The sequence below is a fragment of the Lynx rufus genome, unplaced genomic scaffold, assembly GCF_022079265.1.
Source record: "Lynx rufus isolate CCGP_SWC_20201006 ecotype Redwood Valley unplaced genomic scaffold, mLynRuf1.p SCAF_4, whole genome shotgun sequence".
NCBI lineage: Eukaryota > Metazoa > Chordata > Mammalia > Carnivora > Felidae > Lynx > Lynx rufus.
Genome location: NW_025814856.1, coordinates 23860 through 48416, shown reverse-complemented (window position 1 = coordinate 48416; position 24557 = coordinate 23860). Strand labels below are relative to the sequence as shown.

Sequence of the window (24557 nt, the reverse complement as noted above, 5' to 3'; positions counted from 1 at the left end):
CTTAACAATAAAGTCTTAAAAAATAAAATAAAATGATTAGTTTTGTTAATGTGAACTTCCCCTAAATAAAAAAGGGGAACGAAGCGGGGAAGAATTTGTCCAGGATGCCCTGTTGTCCCATCCACCCCTGCCCGCATTTGTTTTCAGTCACTAAAGTCTTATCCCAGTTAGCACACATCACATGCGGTTTTCCGCACCCGCCTAGAACTGAGGACACATTCCTTCCTTGAACATTCATCGATCCATGTTACAGATGTGTGTTTAGGTCCTGTGTCCAGCCAGGTCCTGTGGTCACGGGCCCTGGCCCTGAGGTTCCCTTAGTCCGATGAGGGGTGGGAGGAGGCAGATGTGAAAAAAATGTGTTCGCTGTCGGGGATAGAAAATGTTGTGAGGCTGCCGTGGCGGGAGACCCTCGGGGAGAAATGTGGTTGTCAATTGGAGAAACCCCACTTCATCCTCCTCCGTGGCTCCCAACCCTTTGTGGCTCCCCATTGCCCTCCTGGTTTGGACAACAAGCACCCTCACACATTCACAGCCGCAGGTTGCCTCTTGCCTGGACACTTGCTCAAGAAAGAGTGTCTGTGCTCAGAATCCCCCCCCACAATATTCCGTGCACCCTCCACTGTCAACGCTTACTGTGTTTGAAACCAGGGGCTCTCGGTGATATGGCCAAAGAGGCAAGGGCTCTCCGCCCTCAGGGCCCACTGACCAGCCACCAGACAGACTTCGGACAAAAATCAGATCGTGTCCTCTGGAGAGTCATTACTGTCCTTCTTAGTCAATTTATTTGTAATTGCGGTAAAAATACATAACAAAACGTTCCCTTTTAACCACTTGTGAGAGTACAGTTCACTGGCATTAAGCAAACGCACACTGCTGTGCAGCCACCCCCACCATCCATCTCCAGAACTTTCCATCTCCCCAAACTGAGACTCAGTCCCCATGAAGCACCGACTCCCTGTCCCCTGGCCTGTCCTGGGCTCCCACCATCTACTCTGTCTCTGTGGACGGGCCTCCTCCGGGGACCCCCTGTGAGTTGGGTCACACAGGGTGTTGCCCTTCTGTGTCTGGCTTCTGTCACTGCGCACAGTGTCCTCCGGGTCCATCCACGTGGTGGCAGGTGGCAGGACGTCCTTTCTTCTTCAGGCTGAATAACAACATTTCATTACATGGACAAACCACATTTTGTGTACCCACTCACCTGTTGATAGATAAGGGCTGTCCCCATCGCAATTTTATGTGAACACATGAATGAGTGAGAACGGGATTTTTGTGGGTCCGGGACAAGAGTCCAGCGGGGAGAAAGGAAGCACTCATTGACTCAAGTCAGCTGCACACCAGGGCGGAGGTGAGCTTTGTGGGTAAACAGCGCAGGTTCCCAGGCACAAGACGCGCCTGTAGGGCTCGCCTCGTCCGGCAGGGGGCACTTCAGGGCAACGTGTTCCTAAAACGCAAATTAATAGCAAATGCATGACAGCTGGTCCTGACGGACTTCGTTGTTGTTGTTGTTGTTGTTTTTGATCAGGCGCGCAGTAGACAGCCCAGGCGCCGTCGGGGCCTCGGGCTCAAGATGGCTTTGCTGCCATAGCTCAGGGCCGGGCGGCGGCGCCGGCGAAGCCCCTGGAGACCGCAGGCGGGGCCGCCCGCACCCTCCGTCCCTCCCTCCGCGGCCACCTGTCCCTGCCCACGGGTCCGCGAAGCGCCTCTGTTCCTCGAGGGCTGGAGTTTCTGATCAGGCGCGCTGCGGGCAGCCGCTCCCGGGGTCCCTTGCGGCGGCGTCCCGGGGGCCTGCGGGGGCCTCGGAGCAAGATGGCGGCAGCGGGGTCCGTGAGGCGCGGGCGGCGGCGACCGCGGCGCCAGTGAGCGGCCCGGGGGCCCGGGCGGCTCCGGGCCGGGGTCCCGCTTCGGGACGGACCATGCTACGCTCCACCGGTTTCTTCCGGGCCATCGACTGCCCCTACTGGGCTGGGGCGCCCGGGGGGCCCTGCCGGCGGCCCTACTGCCACTTCCGGCACCGTGGGGCCCGGGGCCCCGGCGCGCTGGTCGGCGGTGGAGCGGCGCCCCCCGCGGCAGGTAATGCCCGACCTGGGCTTGGCTCCCCGACCCGGGGCTAGACTCCGCGGCTGGGACTTTCCCGGCTCCTCCGTTCTCGGCCCAGACCCCTCTTCTTACGCTGGTGGGCGTCGTCTCGCCAGCCGGGACCGGGACCACCCACCCCGGGGCCCGGTGCAAGTCGCGGGATCTGTGCGAGCCTCCGTTTCCATGAGCGTACGGTGTAACCGTGAGGGGGGCATGCCGTCCTAGAGCTGTCGCGAGGGTGCAGTGAGCTAGCGCAGGCCGAACGCTGAGCACGGGGCTCGGGAAACGAGCGCGGCTGACACTGGTCCGCAGGCCCGGGACTCCCCCTGCCTTTACTCGCACCCGAGTTTCTCGCTGGGGTGACCATCCCCGCCGCGCCCCCAACCCCAGGTGCTGTGACAGCTCTTGTCTGCTGCTGCGTTGCGTTCCCCCTCCGCGCCTCCAGTAGTGGGGTCGGGAGGGTCTTAGGAGCACCTACTGTGTGTCGAGCCCTGTGTCAGACGCAGCTGGACAGGGAGTAAGCCAAACCCGAGGGACTGGGACGGGAGGGCGGATAGGCTCCCAGGAAATTACCTTCTTTTGGTTGGGCAAGAACGTTAGCGGGCTGCACGTCGTATCCTCGCGGTGATTGTCATTGTCATGGCAGAGTTTGGTGAAAGCTGGGAGCGCTTCTTGTAGGAGGTGTGGGATTTCAGCGGAGACTTTAAGAACGGGGAGGGGTGGGGGGAAGGAGGACATCACAGGGAAAGGCCTGGAGGGAGGATTAAGTGGTGTCATTCCTTCTGAGGGAAACTCGGGCTCCCGCTGGTGATCTCTGTCCTTCAGGACTGGCTCTCCCTTTCCATCAGACCCAGACTCCCTCATTCAGCCTCAATTTCAAATTCCCTCTCTGTCTTTCCCCAGGAAAAATGTTTTTTATTTCAGAATCGTCTTCGAAAGAGGAGTGCGCCGGCTGGGATTAAATAATAGGCCTGTTTTCCCATTTTGCCAAGGAAAGAATAGTAGGGTTTTTTAAATTTCTCGCACGAATTTGTTTAGCCCCCCCACACCTGCAGCTGACGGTTTGCAGACAGCCAGATGCGAGCGTTCATGGTCTGGCTCCCCACCTGCTCTGGGCACGGGGCATTCAGAGCTGCGAGCCACGGGTGCGGCCGTCAGGAACCTGCACTTGAGAAGACAAAACAGAGGTGCCCCCTGGTACCTCAGCATCGGGTCATTATCACTCCCGTCTCTCGTGGGGGCCAGGAAGGTGGCGGACAGCACGTTGGAGGCATCTGGGAGTCAGCGCCCAGCTCACGTGTGGAGGCGCGGTTTCTTGACTCCGTTTGTTTGCCTCTTGGTGTCGTCCGCATTGCTTTGCAAAGAGCCCCTGGGTTTTGGGTTTCTCTGGGTGAGTCCAGAGAGGGACGGCCCACTCCCTTTTGCCCCTGACGTTCTGACTTGGCCCCAAGTCTGCATGTTGCCTTCCAGCCTTCCGTTCTGGGGTGTTGATTTCCGTCCTCGTGTGTCCCTCCCGTGGTAAGTCACTTTTCAGATTTCTTTCTACGTCAAGAATGGCCAGTTAGTTTCCTAAAGGATCATTTCTAGGAGCCTGTTTGGTGAGGAAGTCCTGTGTGCCCCACTTGCTATAGGGGAAAAATGCAGCTGTCTACCCCTTTCCATGGTGGGTCTGCATTTTCTTTTTGCAGGGAAGGGAGGGAGGGGAGAGACGGGAGGGAGGGGAGGGAAGGCCTGCTTTCTGGTAGCGCCGCCTCTCCTGCAGAGGGGCAGGGCCAAATCCCAGCTCAGCCTCTTCCTTGCCGTGCAGCCTCTCTGACCCTCTGTTTCCTTCTCCGTGGCATGCTTCTGGGGTCGCTGCCCTGTGAGGACGCCAGGGGAGAGTGTGTGCCTAGTCCTTTCCCTCCCTTTCAGCTTCCCCCTGCTCCAGATTTTGACAAGCTCAGTTTCCTATGGGTCGGAAGAGGCCGCAGCGGTCCAGATGTGCACAGGGAGGTGCTCTTGCCAGGGTGGGCTGGGCCAGCTTTGCTTGGACTCATTTTTAAGCAACAGCGTTGCTAAGGTGCTTGGTGGACGCAGCCTGCAGGTGGGGCGTTGGGGTCCCCGTGAGGCCCAGCACCTCCAGTCTTGGGCCGCTGGGCGCCTGAGACTTTTGGCAGAGTCTGAGGCCCGTGAGGGGCCGGGGCAGGGATCCTGTTCCTTCCAGACCTTCAGCTCCAGCCCCGTGCCTCCCAGTGTGGGATTCAGGATCCCCACTTCCGAACTTCGGTGTGATATTGCCCAGTTTCGGCAGCACGCACTTGGGCAGGCTCTCTGTGACTCTGAGTGGTAGGGCTGATTGTCCCCATTTCACAGATGAGGAAACTGAGGCCCAGAGATGGGAAGCCACTCTCCTGTGTGCACGTGGCCGGTAAGTGGGGTTATGGGATTGAGTTTGGGCAGTCAGGCCCTTGCCCCACGCACCACCTTCCTCCAGTTTCTGCTGCCCGGCACCTGCGTGTCTCGCACACGCCTGGGCACCCACTGTGTGTCAGGCTCAGCGCTCTGCGCTCTGCCCTGGGGCCGGCAGGTCACAGCGAGTCTTGGGAGACACAGAATTGTGACATCTGAACACGAAACCTGAGGACAGGCTGGAAGGCAGGAGCGGTCACGGCCGTGGCAGGGGCGGCGGCTCTCAGGGCAGCCCTGCCCCTGGGCTTCACATTTAGGCCCTCGAAGGCCCTGCGTGGTCTGGAGCCCTGAGAGCGAGCACCGCTTCTGTGGGGCAGCTCTGAGCCCACAGAGTCCTGCAGAGGAGGGGGCTGGAGCCAGAGAAATAGGGCCTCCCAGCAGAGGGTGGGTTCTGTTTCCTCCGCCAGCGGACTCGGGACAGGAAGGGCACGGCCTCAACGAACAGGCAGCCCCCGAGGCGTGGCCACGCTGCCCCTCTGCTGCTTCCTCTGTGGGCGGGGTGCCGGTGGGTTTCAGGGGGCGACTCCCCCACCACGGAAGTGTGCTTTCCTGCGTCCGTCCGGCCCGTCAGCGCTGTGAGCGTTTCTGTGCCCTGAGGCCGCGGGAGAACCCCAGCAGAGCCTGGTGTCTGGAGGCCTGGCCCGGCCGAGCAAGGACCCTGCACCGTTTGCTCGCTGGTGGGCACGTGGGCTTGAGCTGGGAGTCCTGCGGGGTCTGGGTGGGAGCTCTCAAGCTGGTTGGAGGAATAGTAGTCCCCCGTCCTCAGGGCCAGGCCTGCCGTGGGGGGTGTGCTGGGCGCCCCCGGTCGTGACGCCCCTACCCCAGCTGCAGTGACAACAGACGTTCCCCGGTGTCACCCCGTATCCCTTGGTCATGGGCTGATTCTCACTGCAGCCACTTTACTTTGTTTTTCAACTTCAGCCCCTGCCGCTCCCCAGATGCCGCAGCCCCCAGGGGCCCAGCCGCGCAGGCCTCCCACGGGAGAAGCCGTTGGTACCCTTGGTGGTGCTTCTGCTGTGCCGTTGCTGGTTTTCTGTGAGGATGGCATTAGAGGAGAGATGTGGGGGTTTTCTGGGCCCCCGGGTGCGCCCTGCCTGTGGTCTCAGGGGCAGAGTCCCAGCCGGTGAAGCCTGCACGTTACCTCTGTTCAAAGCACTTCTTTTCAGGACTTGGGTAACGTTTGTTTTAAAAACATTGGACGATCCCCAAAAATCCGAAGAAACACGTGGAAATTGCTGCAAATCCGTGCCTCCTGGCTTGCGGTGTTCCCCCCGGCCTGAGCTGGAGGAGGCCTGCTGTCCTTTCATGTAGCTGTGACCCTGCTGCACTGGTGACGTCGGATCGTGTTTTCCGAGGCTCCGCAGCCCCGGTGAGGAGAGGGGCCGTCCTGGGACCGAGTCCCCAGCTTTCCACACCTGGCAGTCCTCTGGATGCCCGAGGAGCCTTAAAAAACCTGCCTTCGCGCCCCGAGCCGGTCTGGAGCCACACACCTATCGCTGTGTCTGCACATAAAGCTGCTTATGGCCCTGTGACCCTGCCCCCAGGGGACTCGGAGTGGTGTCTGGGGAGGTCTGTGGTTGTCGGTTTGGAGGAGCTCCACCCGTTCGTGGAGCGGGTGGGGGCGCCCCTCCCCGTGGTGCTGAGCACCCAGCCCCCGCGTGGGGCTGGCTGCGGGGGGCTCTCCAGGAGCTTCGGGGAGGAGGTGCGGCCAAGGCGGGGGTGCGTGGCCCCGAATGAGGGCATTCCTGGCTCCGCTTTCTGTTGTGCAGAGAGCCCGTCTGGCAGGGGGCCTCCAGCAGGTCAGCGGTACCGCCTGGGCCTCAGTTATCCCTTCCGTGAAGCGAGTAATGACACGGGCCCTCGGTGGACAGAGCTGCGGGAACGTTCTCCCCTCTGCAGCCCGTATCCCCTTTGCAGAACAATCCTTGGGGCTGTCGAGGGGTGCGCGCACGGGGATTCTTTCTTGCCCGTGTGCGTGGGCAGTGGGCAGACTGGTCGGTGTGATGTGGTGCACGACAAACAGCCGGGCGCTAAGAAGGAAATGGGCAGCGGGTAGGAGGCATGGGGCTCACCGGAGCCTGGAGCCCCCCGGGCGGACTGCCGGGGAATCAGGGAGACGTCTCCTGGCCACCGCTCTCCTCCTTCGCGATAGCTGCGTCCTCCAGAGTTTCTGCCGTTGGCTTGTGCCTTTTGAGGAAGCGGGCACGCGTGCTTGCCGTGTGAGGGCCTCTGGTCTGGTGGCCCCCCAGGCGCTGCAGGTTTCTGGAAACGGCCACGTGGAGCACCTGGGGGAACCTGCTTGTTGCTGTAGTTTGCTGGAGAACAGGGTGGGAGGCTGATGGGGGGCCCAGCTCTGGGGGTGGGGCTTGGCCTGGACACGTGCGTACACACGCAGGTATACCTGGGTCTTGGGTGTCTTCTGTAAAATCAGGAGCTAGCCCCAGGACCCTGCAAGGGCTCTTCCGGATGGATCTGAATTCAGTACATACCTGGGGACCGGGATGGGGCACCGTGGCAGCAAAGGATTGGTGTCCAGCACAGATAGGGGCTGGGGTCTGGGGAACTGGGGGTTGCAGGGACATCGGGCGGGTGTCCCCAGGCCAGTGGTTGCCGAGCTGGGTTTTGAAGGGTGAGTAGAAGTTTGCCTGGCGGCTGGAAACAGGGGTGGGCATGGGGGTGGGGAGATGGTAATCCCTGGTTGGGACTGGGAGACAGTGCAGTGAAAGGCCTGGAATCTTCTGTCCTGTGGTTTGGGGGGAACTGGGGCGGGGGAGGGGAGGCTGCTCGCCAGCATTGCTGCCATCCCCGGCGGCTCCAGCAGGGGTCAGTGTTGCGACACTGATTCTGACTCCTCCAGCACGGGGCCCCTGAGAACTGCTGTGGTCTGGGAGTCCACCCCGCAGACTGGGAGGTGGGGGTGGGTGCAGGGGACAGGGGGAGGCAAGGCCCAGGAGGTAACAGGGAGGGCGTGTCCGGGCAGCACCAGGACCGCTTTCACTCCAGGCACATCCGGGTGAAGCTTGTCCCTATGTGTCCTGGTCGACGGTCCCACAACACTGTTGTTTGTCCTGGGAGACTTGTGTGCTCTTCTCCAGCGGACTGGCCCAGAGGGCCCTCAAAGAGCAGGAACGTGGGTGCTGTTTCAGGAGACAGGGCCCAAAAGCTCTGGGGCCCCCATCCCCACGCACCCATGAGCACAGGCCTGCCCAAGCAGCTGAGTCCCACCGCGTCTGCAGGGACAGTCTCGGAGGGCTGCCTGGAGGAGCCGCTGAGACAGTCCATCGGGCTCTGGGCAGGAAGCTGTCCAAATATGCGGGTGGGGGAGGGGCTGGCCTACCTGGGAAATCTGTCCTCATCACTCCCCCCCCCCCCCCCCCGCCCAGCACCTTCCTGGGGGATCAAGTAATAGAAGCCACTGATGCTGATGGGCGATGTGGGTGTGTGGGCTCTTAGGGGACACAGCCGGCTCCCCCTGTGTCTTGAACCCACGTTCCAGGAATGGCCGTGACGGGCGTGGCCTTCCTTCCCTGCCAGCTTCACCTGGGGCATTCAGAGGACACTGTTCCACGTTCCAGGCCTCCCAGGACCTCCCAGGAGCCTGTGTTGTGGAGGGAGGTGACCCCAGGAACATCCACTGGCCAGCGTGTTGGAAATGCACCAGGGCCAGAGCGAGAGAACTGCTGAAATCGTGTGTTCGGACCCTGAAAGCGATCTGCGCCTGCCGTGGACTGGCTGTGAGGGCAGAGGGGGGGCCGCAGAGAACGGGCCACGGTCAGCTGCGCCCCTGGGAGGCCCGTTGTTGCCAGTGCGGCCTAGTCCTTCGAGGGTGCTGTTCTGTTGCGTTTTTGTGCTCTTTCGGGATTTCTGGGTTCTCTTTGTTTTTTTGGCCTGTGCTGTGTGCTTCCCTGTGTTTTTGCAGCATGGTTGAGCCCCGTCGTATTTAGACTCCGCGACTCCACGTGGGTACTGCTGTCCTGGTCCTCCCAGGAGCAGGCCCTGGGGAGAGCGCGGAGTGCCGAGCGACCGGTATTCCCAGGTGTGCCTGGGGCCCTGGCCTCGAGCTTGCTTCTGGGCTGGGGGCTTTAGAGCTGAGGGGAGGCTCCAGGGGGCAGAGGGCAGTGAGGGGAGGCCGTGCAGGGGTCGGGCCGTCCAGTGTCGTCAGCCCAAGGTGGAGGTGGACCCCAGGCCCCGCTCCCCAGGCACAGCCCAGGTGTCCCTCACGTGCACTCTCAAACACCTGCTTCTGTTGGCTGTCACGGTTCTCTTCCTGCGTGTCGGGGTGCCACAGGCAGCCACAGGCCTCTGCCGTCTGCTTCGGAATGAGTGAGTGGCCAGGTACTTTTTCCCTGGGCTTCAGGCTCCTGCTCTGTCCAGTGGGGCACTCGGATGTCCAGGAGTGGGGTGTGGGGGGCCCCGGGAACAGAGACTCTGGGCCTGGAGGGGAGTAGTGACAGCCAGCCCCTCTGAGGACCTGGGGACTGCCCTGCCCCCCATAGGGGTGGTGAGCGCTCAGAACCGCTGTGCCCCAGTTGGCTGTCTACCCTGCATTCCAGCCGAGCCAGCCCGGGCTGGCCGTCAGCCAGTGTCCTTTCTGCCACCGTGGTCTTCTGGGGATGTCCCCCCTTTCTGCGAGGCCTCGCCCCCTATGGAGTCCTCAGAACATGGGTGGGTTTAGTGTCTCCACTTAGGCTCCACACAAGCAGCCAGTGTATCCTGCTTATCTCTGGTGCTGTAGGGACCGTCTCCTCCTGTGTCCCCGCCGCCCCCGTGTGGGGTCAGCCGGCTGTCACCGCCACCCGCCACCGGGGTTGGAGGAGAGCCCCGTTGATGTCTTATCAGAGCTCAAAGCCAGGGTGGGACCGCTGTGCGCTGTGTGCTTATCGGCTTTGGACCTTGGGCCGAGTAGAAGGAGGGGAGCGGCGACGGCCAGCCCTTCAGAAGGCAGCGCCGGCTCTCCTTTCCGGAGGGGGGAGAGGACCCAGGCTCTGGGGTCAGACCTCTCCAGCTGGGCGGGGCTGGCAGCTAGGCTGGCCAAGACTCCGGCTCCTTATCTGTGGAAGGAGTGCTCTGTCCATGCCTGAAGTTCCCGGTGGGGCTCACGGACCTCCCCCAGGGTGGCCTCCGTGCTCGGCCGTCTCGTCGAGTCCGCGTGCGTCGTGGACGGGAGGCTGTGCGGTGTTGTCCGGAGCGGAGTGAGGCGCAGAGGCGCGGGTGCGGCCAGAATTGGGTGTCTCCCGGCAGTGGGAAGGGTCGGGTGACTGGGGCCGGCTGCCCTGTCCTGCTGTTCTCTCAGCCCCTTGTGGTCTCCATGGCGAGCCTTGACCCAGCCCCACATGGGCTCTTGCACTCAGTGACCCACAGCCCTGGAAAGCGGGCGTCTGGCCTTCCCTTGTGGGGATGGGGAAGCAGGCCTGGTGTCCACCACGCTGGAAGCCTGTCCTAGAGGCTGGTGGTCAGAGAGGGTGTCGGGCCTCCACGGCCGGGAGAGCCAGAGGAGGGCGGCTCTGTCCTTCAGCAGGGCAGGTCTGGTGGACGCGTGGCCTCCGAGGGCACAGAACCGAGGCTCAGGCACCGCCAGGGGAAGACTTGGCCTGTGTGGGCTGGCGGCGGGGGTGGGAAGAGGCATTTGGTGACTTTCCTTTTCCAAAAATCAGCCCAGTTGATCTTGCTTTTCCAGGGGCAAACCCCCACGGGAGCTCTCTTGGCTCCCATCCGGATCAACCCCCTGACCATTGGAAGACGCCTTCCACGGTGCCCCGAGGGCCGACCTCACAAGGTGCCACCTGCCCAGAGCCTTCGGCTGTGCTCCCGCAGGCGGGTGGGCAGTGCCCCCAGGGCACCCCGCGGCTCGCGAAACATTTTCTTGGGGAGCTCCTCCAGTTCCCACAGGCTCTGCCAGGGACCCGGCCCTCCGAAGCAGGGCGGGGCAGGGGCCACGTGCCTGGGGAACCGGTAGCTTTTGCTCTCCCCTCCCCGAAGCCTCAAGTAGCCTTGGCTGGGGCTCAGCGGGCGCCTGCCTGCAGGGACTGAACTCCGGGCTCCCTGTGCCACGAGGTTGTAACAGAGCTCCTGGCAGCTGCACTCAAAGCTTCTAGACCTGTCTAGAGACCCTCAGGCTGTTGACGAAAACTTACAGGACCAGTGGGGAACCAGAAGCCCCACAGGGGCAGGCTCTTGGCCTTGACCTTCTTAGGCCCACCGAGGGTGTTGCTTTTTGCTTTGTGGTTGTGAAGGCAGCCTCCAGCTGGGACTGAAAGCGCCCTGTGTTGGCAGGGCTCATACCGAGGGGCTGGGTGCTTGGACTGGGCTCAGCCGGGGGCTGCACCCCCTTCAGAGTCTGAGCTGCTGGGACCCCAAGTGCACTCGCCCCTTCCCGGTTGAGAGGCCAGGGTGCTTGGAGGCTAGAGAGGGTGGAGCGAGCCGGTGTGACTGCCCTTACAATGCCGGTATGGGCTCCAAGGTGGAAGACGAGACGGCCTCCCTCCTGGCCTCTCTGCCTCCGGTCCCCCAGAGCTAAGGTGGCCTCAGGCTCTTTGTGGGGCCTCCTCTCTCCCTCCCTTGGGGTGGAAACCCTTCCTTTCAAAATGTAAAGTGGCTTCATTGCTTGGAACCTGGCTAAGGGGCCCTTGGCTGCCCTGCATTGTTTGTAGCCCTTTTCCCTGGAGAAGGGTAGGGAAAAGACCCCCCCATCGGTGCCTCCCTGACCGGCCCCTGGGGGAGGGGCATTGCCGCTAGGTGGACCCTAACTCCCATCTCTCCCACCAGGGGGAGGACTCTTAGCCAAAGGAGGGCAGGGTGGGGAGTGAGGTGGGCCGGGCCAGAGGCCCCTCTGAGACCCGCCAGTCCAGCCCCTCCAAGGCCCTGGTGGACGTGCCCAGTAAGCGCCCCCCAGCTTGTGGCTGGTCTGGGCGCTTCCGCTTTGCTGGCAGCCAGGACTTCTGTGGGGAGGAGAGGGCAGGGCACTGTCTTCCCTCTGTTCACTCAGGGGTCGTTAGGCTGGGGCGGGTCTCCATTGGTGCCTTTGGACTGGTTGGGGGGGTCAAGGTGGGCTGGGAGGGAGGCCCCCCTCTGGGTGGTCCCTCCACCTCTTACCAAGGGCGGCTGTGCGCCCAGCCCCCAGTCTCCCTCCCCCGTACCCTCTAGTGTTCAGCCGTGAGGTGGGGGGCATGGAGTGGCTGCTCCCCCCCCCACCCCTCTGGTTTTGCCTCCCTGTCTGCGTCTGAAGCATTTCTGTCCGCTCCCTTTCTCCTGAGTACGACTTAAGATATGGGCTCCAAGGCAAAAGGCAAGCCACAGGCCGCAGTCTCTTCCCTCCCTCGGGCCCCAGGCGGCCCCAGCCCCAGTGCTGTCCCCTGCAAAGCTCCCTGTCCCCTGAAGGCAGGCAGGCAGCCCCAGGGTTTGGTTTCCTTTCCTTTCTCGAGCTTCCTGGGGCCACTTTCCTGGGGCCACGGTGGCCGGCACCACCACCCGGGGCCTGAAAACAACACAAGATTTCCTTACCCGAAGAGGTCAGAGGTGCAAAATGGGTCTCACCGGGCTACATCCAGGTGTGGGCAGGGCTGGGCCTTTCTGGAGGTTCCAGGGGAGAGTCGCTGCCACACGGTCAACCACAGGGCATCGGATCTACTGACATTCTTCGGTGACGGTCTAGAAGTATCTCCGGTAAGGTCTTTTGAGTTTGTGAGTGTAGTTGACCTACACCGTTACGTTACTTTCAGGCATACTGCTTAGCGGTTTGAAAAGTTTGTACGTTACGCTAGGTTTTTTTAAACATATTCTACGCTTTAGACGGGATTTCTAACAAAGTCTCTGAATTCCGGAATACGTCAACACGGCGAACTTGAATCTGGTGTATTGTACCTTTCTTGGAACGGCGGGCTTCATTTGGCCACATTTTATGGAGAATTTCCGCACCTCTGTCCATGAGGGAGTCTCTGGTGGGTTTCGTGCCGACGTTGGTGGCACTGGTCGTGCTGGTCTCGTAGACCATGCCCTGGAACCTGGAACAAAAGCAGGATTATCTGTCTCACAGCCGCCCCGGGGTGGGGGGGGGTGGGGGGTGGGGGGGTGACTCTTCAGACTGATAGAAACGTTAAAAGGACGTGAGGGGGGCGCTTGCGTGGCTCAACTGGCTGGGGTCCCACTCTGCATCCCAGGCTCGTGGGCTGAGGCGGATGCTGGCTTGCTCCCCACCCTACTTGGCGTTCTCAGAATGCGACGGGGCTGTAAATGCTTTTTGCCGCTTTGCTCCGTGGGGCCGCAGCACGGACGGCATTCTGCCTTTCCCGTCCCCTCACAGTCGTGTGTGGGTGTCCTTCGTGCCTCCGCGCTCCCTGACGGTGGGTCCCTCGGTGGCTCCGTGCTCTCCTGGCGCGTGCACGGCCCCGTGGACGTAACTGCCGGGAGCAAGTTTGTGGGACAGAGCCCTAGGGGTGACACCTCTGGGGTGGCCCTGACCCAGGGGAGGTGGGCGAGGGCCGTGGCCGCTCCCTGCCTGGCCGGCCGGCCTTCCGCGCACACCCTCCCGGCTCCCGTCCGTACGAGGCAGCACGCCGTGGCTTCGGTGTGGGCCAGGTCCGTGGGACTCCCGTTCTCACGCCAGCTCCTGGAGCTGGTTGTCCAGTCTGTGAGGTCGCCACTGCCCCCACCCCATGCCGGGAGGTCTGTGGACGAGTGGCCGTGCCCCCGGGGGCCCAGTTCTGCCTCCTGGCCGGGCCGGCCCCCCTAGGGCTTTGCCAGAGGCCCCGCCCCCAGTTGGTTCTGCTTCTCCGCTCTTCCCCGGCGGCCTCGGGGGCGAGGCCCCGGGCTGAGGCTGTGGCCCGACGTTGGCCCGTGTGGCTGCGGCTTCTTCGGGGGGCCTGCTCACTGCCGTTTTCTCCCGCTTCCCGTTTCAGGGCTTGGATATGACCCGTACAACCCCGAGCTGCCCAAGCCCCCCGTGCAGAGGGAGAATGGCGCCCTGGGCAGCGGCGGGGAGCCCCGCTCGGACATCCTGGAGCTGGAGCTGGTCAACCAGGCCATCGAGGCGGTGCGCTCGGAGGTAGAGCTGGAGCAGCGGCGGTACCAGGAGCTCCTGGAGACGGCTCGCGAGCACCGCTCGGCCGAGGCCCCTGCCGTGGCGCCCCGAGGCCCCGCCGCTAGTCCCGCCGCGGGCCTGGACGAGGACGCCTTCCCGCTGTCCTTCGATTACAACCCTGGCGGCCGCCCGGGCCTGTTAAGCCCCGATGCCGGCTACCAGCCCACTCCCCTGGCCACCGCCGCCGAGGCGGCCGGCAAGTACTCGCTGGCTGTGGATCGCGCTCAGGGCCACGGCGGAGGGGCTGGCGGCGCCTTGGAGTACGTGCCCAAGGCTGTGAGCCAGCCCCAGCGGTACAGCCGCCCTGTCCCCAGCGGCAAGTACGTGGTGGATGACTCCAAGCCGTCCACGGACCTGGAGTATGACCCTCTGTCCAACTTCTCTGCCCGGCTGCTCAGCAGGGCCAGCTCCAAAGATGACCGGGCCCCCAAGCGGCCCCGGGGCTCCCGGGGTAGCGAGCCCTACACGCCCGCCCTCAAGAAGCCCTGCGACCCCTTTGCCGGCTGCGACGCCAGGTTCTCAGACTCGGATGATGACGCCGCCGCTCCGGGTGATGGGCCGGTCACCTCGAGCCCCCCGCGAGCCCAGGCGGGCCCCGAGGGCAAGGCCCCCGGGAAGCCAGCCTCCAGGGAGGGCCAGGAGACCGAGGAGGGCAGCCTGCGCGAGACCAAGGAGATGGCCGTGCAGTATGACGTCGAGGACCTCGGGCAGCCCCCCAAGGGTCCCGGTGGGGAGCCCGGGGCCAAGCCTGCCTCCCCGGCCAGGGTCTCGCAGGACCCCAGCGGCCCCAAGGAGGGGAGACCCAAGAAGAAGAGAGGCGGGGCCCTGCCCGCCCCTGGCCGCAAGGACGGTGTCCGGAGGAAGGACCGGGGTAAAGACGGAGAGCAGGGGCGGCCTGCCGGGAAACCCTGTGCAGACCGGCGGGGCGCGCGGGCCGGCAGCCCCCGGCACAGGGCCAAGCAGCCCGAAGGGACCAAGAAAAAGCCATCTTCGGCCACCCCGGTGGCCAGCTCAGGGAACAGCCGGCCCGACCGCGGGGGTGCCCACCAGCTGCCAAGCAGGACGGGCGGGAAGACGCCGCCGGGGAAGCTGGCCGAGCGGAAGGCCCGCTCGCTGGACGAGGGTGCCTCCCGGGACGCCCCCAAGCTGCAGAAGCGGGCGCTGAGCCATGCGGACCTCTTTGGGGACGAGAGTGAGGATGAGGGCCTGGGCCCGGGGCCCGCGGCACCCCCCGCCCTGCCCTGCCTCAGCTCCAGCTCGGACTCGGACTCGGACTCGGACTCGGACCGCAGCCTGGGCTGCTCCCCCGCTCAGGGGCCGCGCAAGCGCCTCAAGGCCCCGCAGCCCCCCTGTCCTGCCCCCGCCCCCGCCCCCCCCTCCCCCTCCTCCTCTTCCTCCTCCTCCGGGGCTGGCGGGGATGTGGACTACTCAGCTTTGGAGAAGGAGGTCGACTTTGACTCCGACCCCCTGGAGGAGTGTCTGCGCATCTTCAACGAATCCACCAGTGTCAAGACAGAGGACAGAGGCCGGCGGGCCCGGCAGGTGGGCCCTGCTGGGGGGGGTGCTCCCCTCCCTCCCCGTCCAGGAGCCCCTGCTGGCGCCCTGCTGCCCCTGCACCTTGTCCAGAAACAGAGCGCCAGGTCCCCCAGGCAGGGCCCGTGGCCACCGAGGCCCCGAAACCAGGGAGACTGGGCAGAGTTGGGGGGGGTGGGCAGCTCCCCTCTCCCTCGCCCTTCATCTCCCGCCCCCCTCCTTCCCACGATCTCTCTTCCCCTCCCCCCACTTCCCTCTCTGTCCTTTCCCCCCCTTTCTCCACTTCCCTTCCCTCTGCCTCCCTCCCTCCCCCTGTGCCCCTCTCATCCCCCCTCCACCTGCCTCCCTCTCTCCACTTTCCCCAGGCTACTCCTCTCTTCCTCCCCTCCCCACTTCCCCCCCTTTCTCCTCCTCCTCCTCCTTTCCCACCTCTTTTCCACTCCTTCCCTCCCCCCTCCCTCTCCTCTCACTCTCCTCCCCCACCCCCCAAACTCCAGTGTGCCCACGTCCCACCACCAGAGGGTGCTTGCTTTGAACAAAGCCAGAGGGGCTAGTCCCTGCTCGGAAACCTGCAGCTTCTGTGCGTGTCACAAGATCGGGCCGCCTGCTTGGTCCTTCAGTGCTCTGCTCTGTTCACAGACCTTTGAGGTGTTGCTGTTCAGATTTTTCCCCCTGTTCCCACATTTCTGAGTCGCCCCGTGTGAGCTGGCGAGGGAGGGGAGCAGGAGGCAGTGGTTGGGGCCCGAGACCACCTTGGCCGGGGCCTGGGTCACACTCGGGCTGGGTGCGTCTGCAGGAGTCGCGTGCAGGACTGGCCGCCACTGGGGTTTCCCCATCTGTGAGTGGGCAGAGCACGCCTCCCGGTTGGGGGTGAGAGTGGGCAGAGCACGCCTCCCGGTTGGGGGTGAGAGCCCCACATCGTGTTTCCAGACCCGGTAGGCCCTCCCTCGACTGTGTTCCCGCTTTCCCACCTCACTCTCCGTGTCCTTTCTGAGTTACGTATTCGCGGCTATTCGCGGCGGGGAGGGCAGAGGAGTCGCCGCGCTGGTGTGGGGGTGAGGTCTGGTCTGAGGGAGGAACCTCACCGAGGGTGGAATGTGTGTTTCAGCCTCCCAAGGAAGAGAAGGTCGAAGCCCAGGGGCATTCGGGCCTCACCACTCTGTTCCCGGGGCAGAAGCGGAGGATTTCTCATCTCTCCAAGCAAGGCAAGGAGGTAAAGCCCACTGCTGGGCCCTGAGGGGAGGCTGGTGGGAGGGAGAAGGCCCCCGGCCTCTGCTGACGGCTTCCTCTGGCCGGCACGTGCCTGGCACTCCCCTTGTGGTGGCAGAGACGTGCTCGGGGCCCACCTCCAGTCTTCGGTTCGGTGCTGGGGGGGTGGGTGGCGCGGGGCACGGAGGGCACGGGGGGACTGCTGGCTGTGAGCTGTGCTGTGTGATCTTGGACCGGTGGCCCGACCTTGCAGAGCTGGATCCCACCCCAAAGAGAGAAACAGCTGTCGGTGGCATAGGGAAGGCTGGGGCAGAGGACCGGGCTCTCTGCCAAGCACCTGGGAGCTCTGGTGGATTCTATCACCAGACCCTTCCCCTGGCTAAGCTGAAGGCCAGAGAAAACGGAGTCAAGTGGGATTGGATTAGCGTGCCAATCCAATCAGGGGCCTAATGAGTCCCACCCACGCCGCGCCTATATCAGGGCCAAGGGCAGGGCCTAGGCATTCCGAGGCCGGGAGCCAAGAGAGCAGGGCAGCCGAGGTGCCCTGGGACAGCGAGAGGCAACATGAGTTTGAGGGCTAATGCGTGGAGCTGGCTGGTTCCCGCCAGGGTATCTGAGCACTCAGAGGAGGGCGCCGGGGCCGCGTGCCTGGCCCTGGCCCCGGAGCCCCTGCCTTCCTGTCCGTGGCCCTACCGTCAGCCTTTTGCCCCGTGTGGCCTGCTCTGGGTGCTCCCAGCATACAGACCCCCCCGGGAATTTGTCATCACCCAGGCAGAGCCCGGGAGGAGAGGCCCAGCGCCCCCTGCCCGGCCTCCCACCGCCCAGGAGGTGTGCTACCGGCGGGCCCAGCAGGCCCAGAGGGACTCCGCCGCCTGGCTCCAGGCCACCCAGCAGCCGGCCGAGAAGCCGTCGTCCTCCGTCCACATCTCGGCCCCCGGCGAGAAGAGGAGGATCGCCCACGTCCCCAACCCCCGCCTGGCTGCAGGTGAGTCCCGGGGCACAGGGGCTCGGGGGTGTGACAGGAGCCCAAGGCCAGGCTCTGCTTCTGCCAGCGATGGTGAACTCCAGCAGGGCCCAGCTGGGGCCTCGGTGTGCTGGTCTGTGGAATGGGGATAAAAGTTTCCCTCCACTGTTAGCAGGAGGCTAACTCAGGCCTGATGCAGTGCCCAGCGGCTCCGGGCCTTTCCCGGCCTTGGTGTTGGTAGCCTTGGGCTGGCTCTGGGGGGGTCTGCGGGGTGCCTTCTTCCCACCCCTTGTCTGTCTAACAGACCCAGAGAGTCTGTCGTGCCGGCTTCCTGCCTCCCTCTGAGGCCCTGACCCAGGGATCTCCCTGTGAGTTCCACTCTGTCCCTGCCTGCCTGGTCTTTTTGTCCTTGCCTCCCCCGGGCTCCTGAGTGGGGGCACCAGGCTCTATACCGTGATACCGGGAACGGGGGGGCTGGCCTCGGTGGTCTGTGGGGCTGGGGTTAGCGAGGCTGTGGCCCCGGAGGCGCTCAGCTTGGTCGAATTGAGCCAGATGGTCTGGAGGCCCCTGGGGCTGTGTTTCCTTCTGTCTTGTGGGTGCTTCCCCTGCTTGGTCTTGTGCGAGAGTCAGGTCAGACCTGCGTGGTCTGACCGGCAGGACACTCGGTGGCATCTGGAGCTGGGGACACGTGAGGGGGGCCCCTGGCTACTCGGCCACCTGGAGGCCCCGTTCAGATGCACGTTCAGCTTCTCTTGGGTTGTAGAGGCCCCCTGCCATCTGACCAGCTTCAGGGGGCACGGGGGGCGTCCTTGCTGCTGGTTCAGATACTCCCTGGAGTCACCAGGGCCCGAGGGGTGGGCCCCGCGAGGTGGTCCTCCACAGCCCTCCCCTGCCTCTCCCTGCCTTAGGATAAACTGTCTGGGTTCTGCTCCTTCCCCTCCCCGGAGCTCCCGAGTTAGAACTTGAGGGCAAGAAGTGTGCACCGTGGATCTTCAGCAGTGGTTTAGCTGCAGGGACAGGAGAGGACCCCGAACTGTGGATCCTGGGACGCGGACTCCCTTCTGCACGTGACTGGGTCCCCTGGGTCATCCTCCGTGGCTCGGGACAGTCCTTGCCACAGTCCTCACCAGACACACTCGGGGTGGCATTGACCCGCAGATGGCCCGGCACCCTTAGACCCAGTGGCACGCTTCCCGAGCTGCAGGGGGTCACCCGAAGTCGAGGAGTCCCCTCCGATGCCTCGTGCTGGCTTTCCTCCCCATGCACACCCCGGGCGCTGCACAAACAGTCCGCGTGTAAATGAACCTAAGAGCTGTCTTTCCGTTCCGGAAGAGCACGCGTTTTCCGCCCACTCTGCAGAGGCCGGCCCTGGCGTGGGATGGGCCGCCGCCGGCTTGTGGTGCCATGGTCCCTCCAAGAGGCCGGGGACCTGGGCCCCGTGCTCTCCTCACCCGCTCCCGTTCTTTTGTCGGCACAGAAGCCCCGTGCAGGTGCGTGCGCACGCCCGCACCCCGGCCTCCGGCCCCCGCCGCCTCCCCGGAGCCCTCGGAAACAGCCCGGCAGGCGGGTGCCCTCCTCCCCGGGGAGGCGGGAGACTGTTTGGTTTGTGACCTCATCAAAGGGAGAGGCAGAACACACAGGCAGCGGAGGGCCGGCCCCGCTGGTCACAGTGACTGGGCCGGGGCCATCCTGTACCCTCTGGTCCGCAGCCCAGGAGTGAGGGCCTTTCCTCCCTCATAGGTCAATGCCTCGGAGTCGGGGGCCGGAGCATGTGGCAGAGGCTTCCCACGCGCCCTGCCACTCGCCGGGCCGCCCCGGCGGAGACGTTGCCTGAGCCGGCCTCCGAAGCCCCATTTGCGTTCCCCCCTTCTCGATGGACTTGCCCGAACGCACATAGAGCCTGATGTCCTTCCGTAGCCCGTGCCCCACAGCCCGGCCCGTCCCCCTGTGCTCCGAGATGCACGTCCTGCTGACGCTGAACGACCGCGGCTGCTGGGTGCTGTGCAGCTCGGTCATGGGTGTGCTCTCTTCCTGCTCTCACGTCCCCTGTGCCCCGCCAGCCCCCACAGGTGCCAAGAGGACCCTCGCCGCCAGCAGCGGCCAGCCTCCCAATGGCCCCGAACCGGGCGGCCAGCCCCTGAAGGCGCGCACGCTGTCCGGCATGGCGTCCAAGACCACCGCCACCGTCACCCCCAAGCGTGTTGCCCACAGCCCGTCTTTACAGGTGAGCGCCCGCCCCCCCGGGTCCCCTGCCGCGGGAACCTGGGCGCCTGGCTTGCCGACGCCCCTGTGCCGCGTGGGCGCTCCTCCCCTTCCGGCTCCCTCTGCTGCCTTTGCTAACAGACTCCCCTCGCCCAGGGCGGCTTCAGTTCATAGACACTGAGCAGCGGGCACGCGGCCACGTACCCCCCTGCCCCCCGCCACGCCTGCCCTCAGTTTCCCCTTTGGCCAACGCTGCCGTGGCTGTGCTGGCCTCAGTGAGCCAGGGATGAGCTCTCTCGGGCCCCGAAGCCCAGAGGTCCCAGCAGGGTCCATCCTGCGTGTGCGGTGTCCCGTGGGTTCTGAGATACACGTCAGGGGACCAGGCACGGTATAGGCCGTCTGTGATGGGTCTGTCTTCTCTAGAGTTTAAAGAAGCCCATTATCCCAAAAGAGTTTGGGGGCAAGGTCCCCACCGTCATCCGCCAGCGGTATCTCAACCTGTTTATTGAGGAGTGTCTCAAATTCTGCTCTTCAAACCAGGAAGCCGTAGAGAAGGTGCGTGACCCTGGGAGGTGGCCGCGGGCTGGCTGGGGGGACAGCGGGCTGGGGTGTGTGTAGGGGTGGCCAGGTCCTACCAGGTCCTAGGCCGAGGGGCTGGGACCTTCCACCCCCCCCACCCCCCCCACCCCCCCCCGCCGAGCACAGGGCCACAGGGCTGTGGTGTGTGTCCTCAGGCGCTGAACGAGGAGAAGGTGGCCTACGACCGCAGCCCCAGCAAGAACATCTATCTGAACGTAGCTGTGAATACCCTCAAGAAGCTCCGGGGCCTGGTCCCCAGCTCCACACCTGGTCTCAACAGTAAATCGGGGCTGGGCGGCCAGGGTGTCACGTCTGCGAGATTCGGGTCTGCGCCTCTAGCAGAGGGCCACGGGCTCCCCCGACGTGCTGGGGCTGCTCCCCACCCGGGGTGTGGGAGCGGTGGGGCGGGGACCCCAGCCGCCAGCTCTCTGCCGCTCCCGGGGCCGGGGGGGGGGGGGGAGCAGACGGGGACAAAAGCCTGCGGGGAACGTGGGTGGCGGGTGCAGGCTCCCGCTTGTCGGGCCTCTGTCGGAGACGGCTTGGTGCCGTGCCCTCAGAGCAGCCTCTTCTCGCTGTTGACCACGCTCCTTAGAGAGCTGGGTCTCTCGAGCCGAAGGCCACCAGCTAATGGGGCGGCCTCTTCAGAGGCGGAGCTCGGTGGGGCCCGCTCTGTGCGTTAAGCTCGGGGTGGGGACGGGGAGGACGTTTCAGGACTGCCTCTCGCGGGCACGCTGCCGTGTCCGTCTGCAGGCCTCCCGGCTCTCCTGCTCTTGCCTTGGCTCCGGCCCCGGCCCCTCCACCCCCTACAGCTCCCCCTGGGCAGGTTCCAGGGGCCCCAGGAGGCCCGGGACTTCCAGGCCACTTGCAGCCCGTCCCAGAAGAGTTGAGGTCACAGGAGGTCAGGCCTCTCCTGACCAGCGAGGAGCAGGCCAGGGGACAGGGCAGTATGGAGGGGGAGGGTGCATGTGGGAGGGACGAAGGAGGCTGAGTGTAGTTTTTACCCCTCCCCCTTCCAGAAACCAGCGGCCGGAGGGTTGTGTCCCACGAGATGGTGCTGGGGGGCAAGTTGGCCACCAAAACCAGCTTCTCACTCAGCCGCCCGAGCAGCCCCCGGGTGGAGGATCTGAAAGGTGACCTGCCTGCCCCTCCCACCCACCCCCACCCCCGGGCCACCTGGGGGCCCAGCAGTGGCTGCCGTGGCCGAGCTCCTGTCCCCCCCTCCCCGCCACGGCTGTTCCGGCCTCCCTGTGGGCTGACCACCTATGCCCGCTGTCCCCAGGGGCCGCCCTGTATGGCCGCCTCAAGGAATACCTGCTCACCGAGGACCAGCTCAAGGAGAACGGCTACCCCTTCCCTCACCCCGAGCGGCCGGGGGGCGCAGTCATCTTCACGGCCGAGGACAAGAAGCCCAAGGACTGTGAGTGGCCTTCAGCCCCACCTGTGCTCGAGGAGGGGCAGGGAGACGGTGGCTCCGGGAGGGCCGCGTGGGGACAGGGAGTGGCAGGGCCTGATGCTTCCCCTCCCGCCCCGTAGCCGCCTGTAGAATCTGCTGCCGCTGTGGCACCGAGTACCTGGTGTCCTCATCCGGCCGCTGCGTGCGCGAAGAGGAGTGTTACTACCACTGGGGGCGGCTCCGCCGGAACCGAGGTGAGCCCCCCCCCCCCCCACCCCAGCACAGTGGGTGTCGGGGCTGTGCCTGGGGCACGGGGGAGGCCCGGCCCTGACCGCTGCCACCTCCCTTCCAGTGGCTGGCGGCTGGGAGACTCAGTACACGTGCTGCTCGGCTGCCATTGGCTCTGCCGGCTGTCAGGTCGCCAAGGTAGGTCTCCTGGGCCCGCCGATGCTCCCTCATCTCAGGAAGGGCCCCCAGCCTGCCTGGAAATGAGGTGCAACCAGGGCCGGCCCCCTGATCCCCCGTTTCTGTCCTTCAATCGGTCTGTCCCCGACTCTGGCGGTGGCCTTGGAAAGAGGGGGACATCCCCTGGAGAAAGCCCGGCACCAGCCTGGACCCTGGAGCCTGCCGCCCTCACCCACCCTCCCCTCCTCTCCCCTCCCTTCCCCTCCCTTCCCCTCCCTTCCCCTCCCTTCCCCTCCCCTCCCCTCCCCTCCCCTCCCCTCCCCTCCCCTCCCCTCCCCTCCCCTCCCCTCTCTGTCCTCAGCAACATGTGCAGGACGGCCGGAAGGAGAACCTGGAAGGCTTTGTGAAAACTTTTGACAAAGAGCTTTCGGAAGATGCTCACCCGGGCGTTTATGCCCTTGACTGTGAAATGGTGAGCTGGCTGCCGTGGGTGTTCTGTTCGGTGGTCGTCCCGCTGCTGCGCCCACAGCTTTGAGGTGGGGGTGGGGGTGGGGGGTCTTAGGATAGAGAGCAGGTAGAGGGAGGAGCCGGGAGCAGAAGGGGGGTCCTGCCAACGCCCCCCCCCACCCCGCCCACGCCGTGTGCCGGGCTGCGTCCGTTGCGCCTCCTCGAGGCCTTGCCGGCAACTTCTGAGAGAGGGCTCCCCCCCCCCCCGCCACCCCCCACCTCCAGCCAAGTAGACGCTCTGACCTCCCCCCTCAGCCCACGCTGCGGGCTGTATGACACGGCCCTTGCTGGGTACTGGAACGCCAGCCAGAGGCCTCGGGGACCGGGGCGGCCTCGTCCTGGGAGCCCTGGGTGCGGGGCGGGGCGCACGGTCACGGGAGCCCTCTCGGCCCCGCAGTCCTACACCACGTATGGCCTGGAGCTGACGCGCGTCACGGTGGTGGACACAGACATGCGGGTGGTCTACGACACCTTTGTCAAGCCGGACAACGAGATCGTCGACTACAACACCAGGTGTGGCCACGCCCCCCCCAACCCCCCCCAGGAGCGGGCACCCGCCTCCCTCCCTGGCTACCTTCAGGCTCCCCGCTCCGCCCACGCCAGGTTTTCAGGGGTCACTGAGGCTGACCTCGTGGACACGAGCATCTCGCTCCGGGATGTCCAGGCCGTCCTGCTGAGCATGTTCAGCGCTGACACCGTCCTCATCGGACACAGCCTGGAGAGCGACCTGCTGGCCTTGAAGGTACTGCCCGCTCCCGGGGGTCCTGGGAATGGGAGCTGTGGGGGCGGGTCTGAGCCCCAGGCACCTTCCTACCCTGGCCCTCCCGGGGCCCTGGACCTGTGGTCTCTGCCCGCCCGCCCGCAGGTCATTCACAGCACCGTGGTGGACACGTCCGTGCTCTTCCCGCACCGCCTGGGCCTCCCCTACAAGCGCTCCCTGCGGAACCTCATGGCTGACTACCTCAGACGGATCATCCAGGACAACGGTGAGCGGCCGGCGGGGGGCGGCGGGGGGGGGGGGGGGGGGCGGTGGCTGGGCCCGGGGGCGCACCCACTCTGACGCGTCCATCCGCCTGCAGTGGACGGGCACAGCTCCAGCGAGGACGCCAGCGCCTGCATGCACCTGGTGATCTGGAAGATCCGAGAAGACGCCAAGACCAAGCGGTGACCGCCGCCTGCCCGCCTCTCCCGCAGCCCCGGCCCGGCCTCTACCCCAGGCCTCTTCCAAAACAGTGCAATAAATCTCGAGAGCTAACCCTGTCCACGTCGCCGAGACATGGAAACAGAGAGAGCGGGACGAGCCGGCGGCACAGGAGCCCCAAGCCGAGACCACCTGGAGCCCTGACCGCCCCCCCCCCACCCCCCCGACATGGCCCCCTTGCGCCGCCCCCGCCTCTCCCCCCCACCCCCCCAACTCTGCCCTCCGGAGACTGCTGCTCATTCCCAGACGGGACCGGGACAGACCCCACCGGCACCCAGAGGGCCCCGCGGAGTCCCTGGCAGCCAGGCCTCCCGCCCCTGCCCCTTCTCCTGCCGGGCAGGCTTTTCACGGGTGTGTTTGAGACAGGGGCTGTCTTTTTTTATTTTGTATTGTTATTTTTATTATTTGTAATTTAAACCTGGCGATTCGCACAGTTGTCTTTCCCCACCGGAAAAGGAAGACCCTGGTGCTGCCTTCCCCGTTGGGGGTGGGGGAGCAGGTGGGGGGGGGGAGAAGTCGGGGGGCCGGAAGCCGGCACCTTGGCAGCCACCAGGACGGAGAGTCCAGTCTGGCCCGGGCCGAGCGGGTGGAAACTGGCCTCCCCAGACCCACCTGGACTCCGTGACCTCTGGGAACGAAGCCAGCCCCCCACCCCCGCCACCCCCCAGGGCCTCGCCTTCAGGACCCCTCCAGGGCCCACCAGGCTCTGGACCCTGTCTTCCTGCTGGAGCCCCGCCCTCCCCCTCCAGGGGCTGTCTGTAAAGGCCTGCAGCCCCCCTAGGGCCCTGACCCCTGGTCCCCTGACCCGAGGCAGGAACAGAATAAATGTTTGTATGGATTTTAGATCTCGTGGCGTCTGGTGGTGTTCTTGGTGCCTGGTGAGGCTCCACACTCAGCTGCCCCCAGGGTCGGGTCTGCCCCTAATTGGGGAAGCGGAAATGGAACCTTGTTCATCTTCCCG

The 24557-nt window shown here is 64.9% G+C and overlaps 1 protein-coding gene across 1 annotated transcript; it reads left to right on the top strand.

Annotated features, from left to right (window-relative positions):
• The first annotated feature begins 1820 nt into the window (after positions 1-1820).
• Positions 1821-24439, top strand: REXO1 (RNA exonuclease 1 homolog). Its single transcript, XM_047095594.1, has 16 exons — positions 1821-2073; positions 13422-15145; positions 16245-16349; positions 17117-17330; positions 19370-19533; positions 19935-20066; positions 20246-20369; positions 21107-21220; positions 21370-21507; positions 21624-21737; positions 21836-21909; positions 22250-22360; positions 22793-22908; positions 22999-23137; positions 23261-23381; positions 23475-24439. The coding sequence occupies exons 1-16, from the start codon at positions 1917-1919 to the stop codon at positions 23561-23563; spliced, it is 3636 nt and encodes a 1211-aa protein (XP_046951550.1). The 5' UTR covers positions 1821-1916; the 3' UTR covers positions 23564-24439.
• Positions 24440-24557: the final 118 nt, after the last annotated feature.

Bases quoted from the DNA above. Each gene is read 5' to 3' on its own strand.
- REXO1 (XM_047095594.1), top strand. From the start codon at position 1,917: ATGCTACGCTCCACCGGTTTCTTCCGGGCCATCGACTGCCCCTACTGG. The intron at 15,146-16,244 runs GTGGGCCCTGCT...TGTGTGTTTCAG, and splicing joins GAGGCCGGCGGGCCCGGCAG to CCTCCCAAGGAAGAGAAGGT. The intron at 21,738-21,835 runs GTGAGCCCCCCC...CCTCCCTTCCAG, and splicing joins GCGGCTCCGCCGGAACCGAG to TGGCTGGCGGCTGGGAGACT.